The sequence below is a fragment of the Anabrus simplex genome, chromosome 6 (assembly GCF_040414725.1).
Source record: "Anabrus simplex isolate iqAnaSimp1 chromosome 6, ASM4041472v1, whole genome shotgun sequence".
Lineage (NCBI taxonomy): Eukaryota > Metazoa > Arthropoda > Insecta > Orthoptera > Tettigoniidae > Anabrus > Anabrus simplex.
Genome location: NC_090270.1, coordinates 203,410,502 through 203,423,895, shown reverse-complemented (window position 1 = coordinate 203,423,895; position 13,394 = coordinate 203,410,502). Strand labels below are relative to the sequence as shown.

General features: G+C 38.7%; 1 protein-coding gene across 1 annotated transcript in view; it reads left to right on the top strand.

The window, feature by feature from the left end:
- The window catches only part of LOC136875653 (centrosomal protein of 104 kDa), a 321,673-nt gene that overhangs the window by 260,430 nt on the left and 47,849 nt on the right, over positions 1 to 13,394 (top strand). The window contains exon 15 of the mRNA XM_067149196.2: positions 3,836 to 3,981. Within this exon, the coding sequence (XP_067005297.2) occupies positions 3,836 to 3,981 (146 nt within the window). The remainder of the gene's footprint in view (positions 1 to 3,835; positions 3,982 to 13,394) is intronic.

The window sequence follows — 13,394 nt, the reverse complement described above, 5'->3', positions numbered from 1 at the left end:
TTATGTTACAAGGCAGTTGAAACATAATTTAATAGTGCAGGGCTTAGGTTTTTCTTGACGTTTAGTCAAAAAGGAGTAAAAAAGAACAGATATGCATTTGTTGTCCATATTATTTCTTTCATTTGTCAGGACCCTTATTTTCGTGGAAACCGAAAATTTTCCATAAAATTTGGAACATCACGTGATGGATTAGAAAAAATAAACTTTCTCATACTAATTAAAAGTTTTTGAAAAAAGAAATAATTGTAAGATTATTACAAATCTGAGTCTGTTTTTCAGGATAAGTTTAAAGAAAAGTAGGTCAAGATGTTCCATCATATGCCTCAAGTGGAACAATTCATATGCGAATATCTCTGAAGATGTCATTGAGGATCTCAATGCAGATGACTCACATGAAGTAGATTTCAAACTGTTGACTGAGAACACTTTCGAGAAATCATATGAATGTGAACATTCAGTTTATACAAAGCCCGAAAAAAAAAATGCCAGATTAGTAACTTTTTACTGCCTTTTTTCTCTTCCTTTCTCTAACAAACAAACCAATTAATCGCTAAATAAACCAAAGTTGCCAGGTATGGCAAAAAACTAAACATCTTTTGAACATAATTAAATTAATTTCTGCTGCCAAAGGACAAACACTGGTGGACATTCATTGGAGAATGAAGACTGTGTATGGGGTAGCATGTCTATTGAAAACCACCGTTGTGGAATGGTGCACTTACATATGGGTCGCGTTTTGACACAAGACGCCAGTCAGTCTGGGAGGCCAGAACTTCCAGAAGGTACACCAACTCAAGTAGGAGACACTCAAGCACCCACCCTATAGTCCTGATCTCTCCCCCATGCAATTATTACGCCTTCGGTCTCCTCAAAAAGGCCTTGAAGGGTTGACACTTCCAGTCGGACGAGGATGTGCAGCAGGCATGCAGTAGGACACAGTGTTTTACTACATGGGGATCTTCATCCTGGTGTGTCAGTGGGATGACTGCCTCAATGCTCTTAGTGATTTTGCCTGGTTCTTATCCCAATTCAGGACTGTACAGCTGTCAAACAGAAACCTTTTGATCGCCTCTTATATTTCCATGTGTTTTGGACTTGAGTGACATTCATAGAGCAACATCTAAGTCTAAGGAGTTTGGACAGCCAAAGTAGGGGACTGCCTGTAGGGGTGAAGTACAGTGGGGACTTCGAGGGCCCTGGGACCGCTACGGTAGCTGTGAAGGCCCTTCAGGAACTCTGAAAAGTGGTGGCAAAAGGGGCTCTGGTTAAGACGCAGCAGGTCGTTATGCTACTTAGGTTCCAGAATGGGTAAAGGAAAACAGAAAAAAGTAAATAAATGCAATGTAAAATTTAATCTTATACCAGTTGTACAGTATCATTTGAAGTAATTCCACATAAAGTATATCAGTTGACTATATTTGTAAGTAGTACAGGAGATATTATTAGAAGAATTTTGTAAACAATATAAATTTACTAAGGATGAGCTGTGTGTTTAATAGAAAAAATTGTTAGCGTAAATTGTATAATATTGTATTATAGGAAAATTTTGTTCTCTTGTTAATTTAATATTTAGTGCTTGACAATAATGTATTTTAGTGTACCATTTGCCACCGAGGTAGGCACCTCATTTGCAAATAAAGAGATTTTGATTTTGATCTGATGGATCTGATAGTGATCGAATTGACATAGATGAACCTGGGTCCTTGGCTGCAGTCAAGCGGAGAAAAAGAATTTCAACTTATCCAAAAAGCAGACCCAGATTTGTAATAATTTTGTATGTTTTCCTTTTTTTTTTTTTTAATTATTCAGTAGTAGGGGGAAGTTTATTTATATCCAGTTCATCAGATAATGTTGTATGTTCTTAATTTTCAGAGAAAATGTTTTCTATTTTCACAAAAATAGGGGTCCTGACCAGTACAAATGAAATAACTAATACAAACCACAAATGCATTTCTGTTTTTCGGCTAAACATCAACAAAAACATAGGCTCTGTACTACTAAAATATGTTTCAAGGAATAACAGGCTAACTGAAAATACATAGTTATACTTAATACATAAATACTTGTCTCAAAGCACAGCAGGTGACACTTTAACTGGTGTCTTCTTATGGAAGCCTTTTGTGGGCAAATTGTTTTCCAAGAGTCTCCTGTTGTGTGCACTGGGATACTATGTTGTTTGCTGTGATTTTACCTGATGCTCAAACCTATCTGTCAACACAGTGTCACTAGTCGGTCATACAAGAGATGTGCATCAAAAAGAGTCGTGAAGTACCCTTCCCAACAACAGCTAATTTTTGGCAGCATTTTATAACTACATGTATGGCACTCTGGCACCTGCTAGATGAGACACAAGAATAACAACAGCTCCATCATCACTTCACTCAATCTTGCAGATGGCCAATGCATTACAAAATGTTGTGATATATACCTTAAACAACTATCTGTATCACTTTTGACTGCCAACTAGATTATTTTCATTGCCTCAGCGTCAGTTTTATTTTTGGCTTGTGCAAAAATGGAAGTCAGAAAGGAGTTCACTTAGCCTTATGAAGTCAGTTGATGAGCTATCTGATAAGAAAGGCAGTGAATCTGCTCAAAAATTATTGAAGTTGCTTTGTTAAATGTTGCATTGTTTATACTTGCTGAGCTCAGGTTTTAAAAATATGTTTCCCCTCCCACTCCTCCGGCTACTACTACTACTACTACTACTACTACTACTACTACTACTACTACTACTACTACTACTACTACTACTACTACTTGTTTAGCATTGTACTGTCACAGGCAAGTTTTATGGCAGTAGTGGGGTAGGTAGGTATGGGAAAAGAAGCGACCATGGCCTTAATTTGCTTGGTGTGAAGATGGGAAAACATGGAAAACCATCTTCAGGGCTGCCGACAGTTTGATTTGAACTCACGCTCCTAAATGAAAGCTGACAGCTGTGTGACCCAAAATGCATAGCCACTCACTCGGTCTCTGCCATTCCCTCAAGTGCATTTGTAGCCAGTGGTGAAATAACAAAATTCTGTTAGTTCATGCAATAGCATCACTGTCTTAGGACCCAACATCATAATGCCAAGACACTCAATTATAAATACAAATGGACCTTCAGGTATATCTGTGATATCCACAGGGTCTAACATAAAATTGTGTACACTAAAGCCCACAATTACAAGGATGGTATCTAGGAAAGAGATCCATAGTCAAACTTTAAAAAAAACCTTATCTTTGATTATATATTAACTGCTTGTAATATGTTTTCAAAAATTGTGGATGTTAATAAAGTGCTTAATGGTCTCTGCTCATGTAAAACTACAGTATTTAGCATTAAAAATAGGACAATGGTTGTCAGTCCTATATATGAAGTAAATACAGTGAACTCCAATGTCTTTTCAGATTATTATCATTCTTTTATTTTACATACCAGTAAGTCATTTGAGTATGGCTTCTGTTATTTCTGTGGTACTAAAGCAGAATCAGATATGTCCAAAAATGTGATTTTTTTGTATTTAATACCAATATTTACATAGAGTAACTAGATTTAAGTTGGCAAAACCCTATATAGATAACAATATATATGTCGCTAGCAAAATAAACAATTTGTATTGAATCTACTAAGGCAAAGCATGATATGTCTCTTTGAAATTTTTACAACAATGCCCACACAGAATGGTTGAAAACCCTTTGATGACCTTACCACATCAATTACGAGCTAATCGGAATTAAAACTGATTTTGGGTAATCTGGCAAACTTTAAAATGCGACTCCTGAAAAATCAGGTTTTTGGACATATCTGGTTCTACCTTAGTACCACAGATTTTTAATCTTTGTGTAGGATGTGTATCTTCTGCCTGGTCCGAGCAGAGTCCTTCACTGAAGAAGGACTCAATGTCCATTACTGGCGCTCTTGTCCCATGCTGACGAGATGTTCACACTGCAAGCAGGTGGTGGAAATAGCCTTGTTCTCGCAACACCTGTTAGGTAAGTTATTTTCTACCTGTAAAAAGGAAATCCATAGTCTCTTAAGCAAATATTATCTCAAACTCACCCACCTCACAAAATACTCCTCACAAAACAGAAAGATGTTGAACTTCAGTGAGTGCAGTATTTCAACATTCTGCCACCATCATTATTTTATCACACCCATTCCTTATGTGACTATCATTCATAAGCATGAATTAAAACTATTTCAGAATAATCCTAAATCTTTACAAAAACCAAAGCTATTAAAATGTTCTTTTTTAAATTTTATAAATTAATTTAACATACCTGTTAAATGATTATGACTGTATCACAGCACCTCTCGCTGAATTTGCCCTGCTGAGATCTTGTTTATTAAATAGGACATAAAACTTTCCAGTCTGTCAAACACACAAAATTTCAATAAAAATTACAACACTATAAACATACCTGTAAAAAATACATACTATAATTTTTATTGAAATTTTGTGTGTTTGACAGACTGGAAAGTTTTTATGTCCTATTTGACTAAGTCAACAATGGAAAGTATGGTTTCCTTCTTAACAAACAAAAATAAATCTTGTTTATTATGTCATCATACTTCATACCTCTTACTAGCTCAGATTCTATGAAGATTACAGCCATGGCATTTGGACAGTCAATGGACATCAATGAATGAGGGCAATATTTCACTTTTCGGAGCACTGAGAAGGATCGTTCTTTGGTGCAGTTAGTGGCAGGAATTAAGAATATCCTGATGGGATTCTGAAGTAGGAATATACTGTACCCCTTGCAGTTCTTATTCATCTTTAGAGCACATATTTCTAAATTATTGTGGGTAGCTCAGGGAGACTCATCAACAAATCATGAAAGTGAATGCAGTCTTCAACAATTGAATCACTCAAGTCTTGTGGTTAATAATTTTGAAGGTTTATTGCTATCTTGTTACCATATATAACTGTCAGCTTTGTCAAGAATGAAAACTTATCACTGAGCTCTTGATAGGCTTCTTTTTTTTTTTTCACTAGTTCAACCTTCAGTCAACTGCCATAGCACATCTTGGGGTTATAGGAAAAGAGATAAAAATGGAGAGGACCTTGAAGACTGGATTGAACGGACAGGCTTAGTACTCATTCATGACCCAAAGTTGCTATCATCTTTCAACAGTAGAAGATGGCATGTTGGATATAACCCAGATAACATCTTTATTAGTGAAACATCTTGCAAAGCAGACAAAGAAGGATATTGGAGAGCCAATACTGCATACACAGCACCGGCCCATTATCTGTACTGTTGAAACAGTCGTGAAACCAGACACTGTTCAGTTTAAAAGACAATTTAATTTCAAACGAGCTGAATGTGAAAAGTTCACACAAGAAATTGATAAAGAAGTTCTAAAAATGTACCCATCTCCAGAGGGTTATGATAATTTTATTGAAATTGTGAAAGTCATCTCCCTACATCCCTGGGCTTGATAAAAAATCCAAATCTGTCCTAGAGAGATACAAAAAACTGTTTGAAGAAAATCATTCAATGAAGAAATAATTGAGACAGGAAAATATCTTTTGCATACTCTGTCAGCTTCCAGAAGAGATAAATGGTGCAATCTGATGTCACAGTCAGACATGAAACAGCTATTTTGCTTAACGTCGCACCGACACAGATAGGTCTTATGGCGACGATGGGATAGGATAGGTCTAGAAAGTGGAAGGAAGCGGCCGTGGCCTTAATTAAGGTACAGCCCCGGCATTTGCCTAGTGTGAAAATGGGAAACCATGGAAAACCATCTTCAGGGCTGCCGACAGTGGGGCTCGAACCCACTATCTCCCGATTATTGGATACTGGCCGCACTTAAGCGACTGCAGCTATCGAGCTCGGTGACATGAAACAGAACAGTTGGAAGGCTTTGAAAGGAAGTTAAACATAACATGGTGGGGACAACAACTGCCTTACTGTGACGCTTCAAAATATCTAAGAGTAAAGTTGAATCGCTCCCTCACATTCAAAACTCAGAGATGAAGCTGGAAGTATCTGCTAGAAATAACATCATTCGTAAACTAACTGGCACCACGTGAGGTGCAGAGGCAAATGTACTCCGTACATCTGCCTTGCAATTGTGTTTTTCAGCAGCAGAATACTCGGCACCAGTTAGGCGGTACTCTGCACATGTTAGACAGGTTGATGTAGTTCTGAATGAGACTGAACACATTGTGATAGGATGTCTGAGGCGAGCTCCTATCCATAAAATGTATCAAGTCACGGGAATAGCACAACCAGATATTTGGAGAAGAACAGCTGCGGAAATGGAGAAGAAGAAGCAGGAGTCTGATCTGAGACATCCCCTGTACAGACACAAACAACAGCTTCCAAGGCTAAGATCAAGAAAGAGCTTCTTGCAGTCTACAGTGGCAATTACATCATCACCTAGTAAACGTCAGCTCCAACTGTGGCGAGATTTGTTACCTGAAGAGCACTGGGAGAATGTTAAGAAGATACCTGCGGCAGGCTATCATTTGCCATATGCTATATGGAAGACGTTAAATAGGCTGAGAACTGGAGTGTCGAGATGCAAGGTGAACCTGAAGAAATGGAAATACGTCATTGAAGACGAGTATTGCGAGTGTGGTGATTTACGGGATCCACAACATCTGTTAATCTGCAGAAATCTGCCTGAAAGTTGCAGCATGAATGATCTACTTTAATTTCTCTTAATGATAAGGCCGTCAAGACTGCTGAATTTTGATACTCACATTCCATCTAGTAATGTAGTTTATAAACTTCCAGATTTCTCTATTTAACTATGTAAAATTGATATCCTAGACATGTGAAATGAATGAATGAATACTTTCAGTCACTGTGTCCACTTCAGTAACTTCCAGGGATTCATCACTTTGTAACTTTGTATTCTTTTATTTTTTGTTTCACTGTGTCCTCATATTGCAATACACTTTCACTTACAAACACTTTGTCATCTGCAAAGAGGAGCCACTACAAGGAAAACTTGAAACATGTGGCAGGAAGTGTTAGAAAAAATAATGGACTTAAGCAGAACATAATAATAATAATGTTATTGGCTTAACTTGCCATCTACTTTTATGGTTGTCGGAGATGCCAAGGCGTCTTAAGCAGAACAGACAGAATACTTGTATTGCAAATTTTCCATGAAGATATCTATTCATGAAGGATTAAAAATTGGAAATGAAAAGATATTGACACAGATACCTTCATATAAGAATCTAAGTTCCAAGAAATGATCAAAAGCAAGTTTCCAATGTCAGAGTTCAGCTGTAGTGAGGTGGAATGGAATAATTTTAAAACTAGTTCCCTCAGTAGTGCAGAAGAACAAACAGGAAAGTAATTAATAAAAGGACATCCTTGTGGAGTGACTGAGCGAAAGAGGTGATAGAAAAACTAAATAAGGCCAAGTAAGTGAGGGATGTTGAAAGAGCCATAAATAGTGACAATAGTCAACTCAGAGATGAAAAAATACAAAAGCTAGACCAAGAATACCGAAATAGGAAATTAGAAGTGAAAAGGATTGTGAGAGAAAAGAAGTAAAAGTACTGGGGTGAATTTACCCCAAAACTAGAGGAAGATAGTAAAGGGAATATGAAGATGCTGTACAGCCTGATTAAAAGCAAGAGATGTGACAAAGAGAACACAACACAAGAAACAGTAAATGGAAATGTAGTCAGGAGCAAGAAGAAATTAGAAATGAAATGAAGATCTATTTCAATGCATTGCTGAACAAGGGAGAAACTACTGAAAAGTTCGAAGACAGGTTGAGGACAGATGATGTTCCAATTACATGGTCTAAGGTGAAAATTGCTCTAAAAAAGATGAAAAGTAGTAGGTCAGCTGGTGTCTGGCCTTGCAGTGTAGGGGGCAATGCATCCACCTGTCACTTGGCAGCCCCGGGTTTGATTCCTGGCCGGATCAGGGGTTTTTAATTGTAAATCATTAATATCCCTGGGCTGGTGACTGGGTGTTTGTGTCATCCTTAACATTCCTTTCCTCACATTCAACACTTTACACTTCCGCCATTTACAAAATACACGCAGGTTCCTCACATATGGTGCAAGTAGGGGCAAAAGATCTTTCCAGGTCAACGCCCCGAACAAATAGCATTTATTATTATTATTTTTTAAAAACGTCAGTTGGTATTAATGAAGTTACTGCCGACATGATCAAACCAGCATGAATACCTGGAGTGCAGTGGCTATACAGAACTTTGAGAGCAACATGGTGTGAAAATTGGGTACTGGAAAACATGGCAAAAGGTATTATTATCCCTTTATTTAAAAAAATATTGCAGGAGGAAGTGTGCCAACTATATGGGTATCACTCTTCTCTCCCTTGGTCTGAAAATAATGGAAACAATTATTGAAACCAGACTGCGAGCAGTGATAGAACCTGTCCTAGAAGAAGAACAGCATGGATTTAGAACCAACAGAAGAACAACAGACCTGATCTTCATTCTAAGGATGTTAATGGCACAGTACTGGGAGAGAGGGACAGACGTAACTGTAGTATTCTTAGATCCAGAAAAGGCATACGATTGGGTGTCTAGACCAGTCATATGGAAGTGCCTCAGAGAGCTGGAAGTGCCTGAATACCTCATAGGCAAGATCCAGATGCTGTACCACAACTCTCTCTCTCTCTGTGTGCGTGCGTGCGTGCGTGCGTGCGTGCGTGTGTGTGTGTGTGTGTGTGTGTGTGTGTGTGTGTGTGTGTGCTGGTGATGGTTCTTCAGAATGGTTTAATACCACACAGGGTGTCCAACAAGGGAGTGAAGATGGTTTTCCGTGGTTTCCCATTTTCACACCAGGCAAATGCCGGAGCTGTACCTTAATTAAGGCCATGGCCGCTTCCTTCCATTTCCTAGGCCTTTCCTATTCCATCGTCGCCGTAAGACGTCGGTGCGACGTAAAGCAACTAGCAAAAAAAAAAAAAAACAAGGAAAAACAAGGGAGTGCACTCTCACCATTGCTATTCATTACTGTCATGGAGAGTTTTCTTAAAAATCTGAAAAGAGGATGAAATAGAGGACCAGACACATTGATGTTTGCTGATGATGTAACCATTTGCGGGAAGACAGATGTAGAAGTACAAACTAGGCTGGATGAATGGGTAGCAAAGTTCAAACAGTATCAGATGAAAGTTAGCACAACAAAAACTGTTCCACTGAAAATGAGTAGGGAAGATACTGGCTGCCACATAAAGCTTGAAGGTGAAAACATTCAATGTGTACAGGTGTTCAAATACCTTGGGAGTATGATTTCCAGCAGGGATACTTCAGATAACAGAGTGGCTAGCAGTTCCAACTTCTACAACCTCGTAAGACTTTGTGCCCATTCTCACATAAAGTCTAGAAACATGTATACTGAAAGAGAGAGAAGTCAGTAAATTGCAAGCATGTGAAATGAAGTTTCCACGAACTACCCTCAAAAATACACGCAAGGACTATATAAAGGAATGATGCCATCAGAATGGAACTGGAAGTGGACTCAATAGAATAGGATAATAAATAATTTTATGGCTTTACATCCCACTAACTACTTTTACGGGTTTTCTGAGATGCCGAGGTGCTGGAATTGAGTCCCGTAGGAGTTCTTTTACATGCCAGTAAATCTACCGACACGAGGCTGACATATTTCAGCACCTTCAAATACCATGGGACTGAGCCAGGATCAGTACTGCCAAGTTGGGATCAGAAGGCCAGTGTCCCAACTGTCTAAGCCACTCAGCCCAGCTGATAGAAGAGGAGTTAAGGACTTCGAGACTAGCATGGTATGGACAATATAAATGGTCCGTTATTGGACATTATAAATTTTCCAGCTAACTCATTCCTGGTTGCCAGCGTTTCACCCAAGTGTGTATAGGTATTTTAAGGCAGAAACAGGTTCCAAGAAGGACATTCCAGGAATAATTAATGAACAAGGGGAGTGTGTATGTGAGGATCTTCAAAAGGCGGAAGTATTCAGTCAGCAGTATCTAAAGATTGTTGGTAACAAGGATAATGTCGAGATAGAGGAAGAGACTAAGGCCAAAGAAATAATAAAATTTGCATATGATAACAATGACATTTACAATAAGATACAAAAGTTGAAAACTAGAAAAGCGGCTGGAATTGATCAGATTTCTGGGGATATACTAAAGACAATGAGTTGGAATATAGTACCATATCTGAAGTACTTATTTGATTATTGTTTGGTCGAAGGAGCTATACCAGATGAATGGAGAGTTGCTATAGTAGCCCCTGTGTATAAAGGAAAGGGTGATAGACATAAAGCTGAAAATTACAGGCCAGTAAGTTTGACATGCATTGTATATAAGCTTTGGGAAGGCATTCTTTCTGATTATATTAGACATGTTTGTGAAATTAATAACTGGTTCGATAGAAGGCAATTCGGTTTTAGGAAAGGTTATTCCACTGAAGCTCAACTTGTAGGATTCCAGCAAGATATAGCAGATATCTTGGATTCTGGTGGTCAAATGGACTGTATCGCGATTGACATGTCTAAAGCATTTGATAGGGTGGATCATGGGAGACTACTGGCAAAAATGAGTGCAATTGGACTAGACAAAAGAGTGACTGAATGGGTTGCTATATTTCTAGAAAATAGATCTCAGAGAGTTAGAGTAGGTGAAGCTTTGTCTGACCCTGTAATAGTTGAGAGGGGAGTTCCTCAGGGCAGTGTTATCGGACCTTTATGTTTTCTTATATATATAAATGATATGAGTAAAGGAGTGGAATCGGAGGTAAGGCTTTTTGTGGATGATGTTATTCTCTATAGAGTGATAAATAAGTTACAAGATTGTGAGCAACTGCAACGTGACCTCGAAAATGTTGTGAGATGGACAGCAGACAATGGTATGTTGATAAACGGGGCTAAAAGTCAGGTTGTGAGTTTCACAAATAGGAAAAGTCCTCTCAGTTTTAATTACTACATTGATGGGATGAAAGTTCCTTTTGGGGATCATTGTAAGTATCTAGGTGTTAATATAAGGAAAGATCTTCACTGGGGTAATCACATAAATGGGATTGTAAATAAAGGGTACCGATCTCTGCACATGGTTATGAGGGTGTTCAGGGGTTGTAGTAAGGATGTAAAGGAGAGTGCATATAAGTCTCTGGTAAGACCCCAACTAGAGTATGGTTCCAGTGTATGGGACCCTCACCAGGATTACCTGATTCAAGAACTGGAAAAATCCAAAGAAAAGCAGCTCGATTTGTTCTGGGTGATTTCCGACAAAAGAGTAGCGTTACAAAAATGTTGCAATGTTTGGGTTGGGAAGAATTGAGAGAAAGAAGAAGAGCTGCTCGACTAAGTGGTATGTTCCGAGCTGTCAGCGGAGAGATGGCGTGGAATGACATTAGTAGACGAATAGGTTTGAATGGCATTTATAAAAGTAGGAAAGATCACAATGTGAAGATAAAGTTGGAATTCAAGAGGACAAACTGGGGCAAATATTCATTTATAGGAAGGGGAGTTAGGGATTGGAATAACTTACCAAGAGAGATGTTCAATAAATTTCCAATTTCTTTGAAATCATTTCGGAAAGGGCTAGGAAAGCAACAGATAGGGAATCTGCCACCTGGGCGACTGCCCTAAATGCAGATCAGTATTGATTGATTGATTGAATGACACATGGCTAGTGCATAACATGGAGGCCACTGCTTAGGCTACTTGGAGCCACCGGCAGTGCCAATGCACTATGAGGGGCTTTATCTCATTACCAAAAATTGATGCCTGCCTGGCCATTAGATGATATAGATGTTGATTCCCATAGGGAATTTGTAATACCAATATAAATTTACTCATTTGGGACAAATATTTCAGGTTCCCTATGGGAATCAACATCTATATCATGGTATGGACATGTAAAGTGAATGCCTGGCACAAGAACACCATGTGCATGCCTAAAAGGAAGGGTTGAAGGAAGAAGGGCAGTGGGAAGACCTAGGAACAAATGGCTACACCAGTTGAGAGAGGATGTGGAGAGAAGAGAAGGGAATAGGGAGTTAGTGGTGAGAGAGAAGGCATTCCTGGACAGACAACAATGGCGAAGACTCGTTCAACACCATCCTACCCGGCACACTGGAGGGGTTCTATAATGGTGAGGATGATGATGAGGTACCTAGGAGTACTGAGAAGGATCACTAAGACATAATGCGAACATCAATGGAGACATTACCAATTGGATAAACAATGGCCAGGCAAAGTAGCATACAGCTACATGAATTTTATGTAAAAAGAAGTGCCCACTGCAACTCAAGAGTAAAATTAATAAAACAGTCATCCTTTCGGCCATTCTGTATGGCTCAGAAAGCTGAGTTACAAAGAAATAGGATTACCAGAAACTTGATCCAGTTGAGATGAGGATGATAAGAGGGCCCATGGAGTGACCAGGCTTAATTGAATTCTAAATGACTCCATTCAAGAATCTGTGAGAGTAACACCAGTTCCAGAGAAACTGAACGAACACTGTTTAGGATGGTGTAGTGATTACTTGGACTTGGAAGACGGCGAGGAATAGTATATGTTTATGTATTAATTAGGTATGTAGTGTATTTATTATGGCTTCAAGATTGTTTCTTTGTCGTGGGTAAGATTAAAGTAAGATGTATTAGGAAACACCCTGTAGCACACGCGCCAGATCGGCATGGGATATTTCCGGTTTTACCATATTGCATCAATTTCGTAACTTCTCGATGCTTCACAATGTTCTTTGTCAGCACTAATTTCTGGGCCCTAATTGGAGAAAATAAACGTAAATGTGATTGGTAGGTTAAAGAAAAAGATCGGACGCTCATTGGTTGTTGTAAGGTTTCCTAATTTCTGGAGAGAAGCGTTTTGCTAGAGCCTTGCTCTTCCAAGGCGTCTTTTCTGTTTGACCAGTGAAGGGAAAGGTTGCCTTCTACAAGGTGACGGGTCTTCTTGGCCCCTCCACCAGGTAAGCACTTACTTGTTTTTTCATTCAGGTATTTATTTTCAAATGTAGTGTTTCTTTTCATTTCTCTTGCCGGAGCTTACCTGTGTTTCCTTCAGCTTCAGCCTTTTCGGTAAGCCACGTCACATTTGTAAAAAGACAGTTCCCATTTTGTTGTTTTCGTAAATTGTGTGTTCAATGCCTTTCGGTGTAATTATAAACTATTAATTTCCCCTTGGGGCTGTCTCTCAGTTCTGCGTCATCCTAGATGTATTCACTTTTAGTACAGGCACCTTCCTCCGAAGTGTTTTTGAGGAGGCTGCCTACTAAAGATGCGCTGCACTAGGATAATTATCTTAAATGTTGTATTTTCCTTATTTTCTATGAATAGCCTTCTAACGGTATTATGTTACCTAAATTTTATTCCTTCTGACAGTTCTATGTAATTTAAACGTTATGCCATGTGTGAAATGTTCCGACCTAAAGTTGTATGAAGTAGA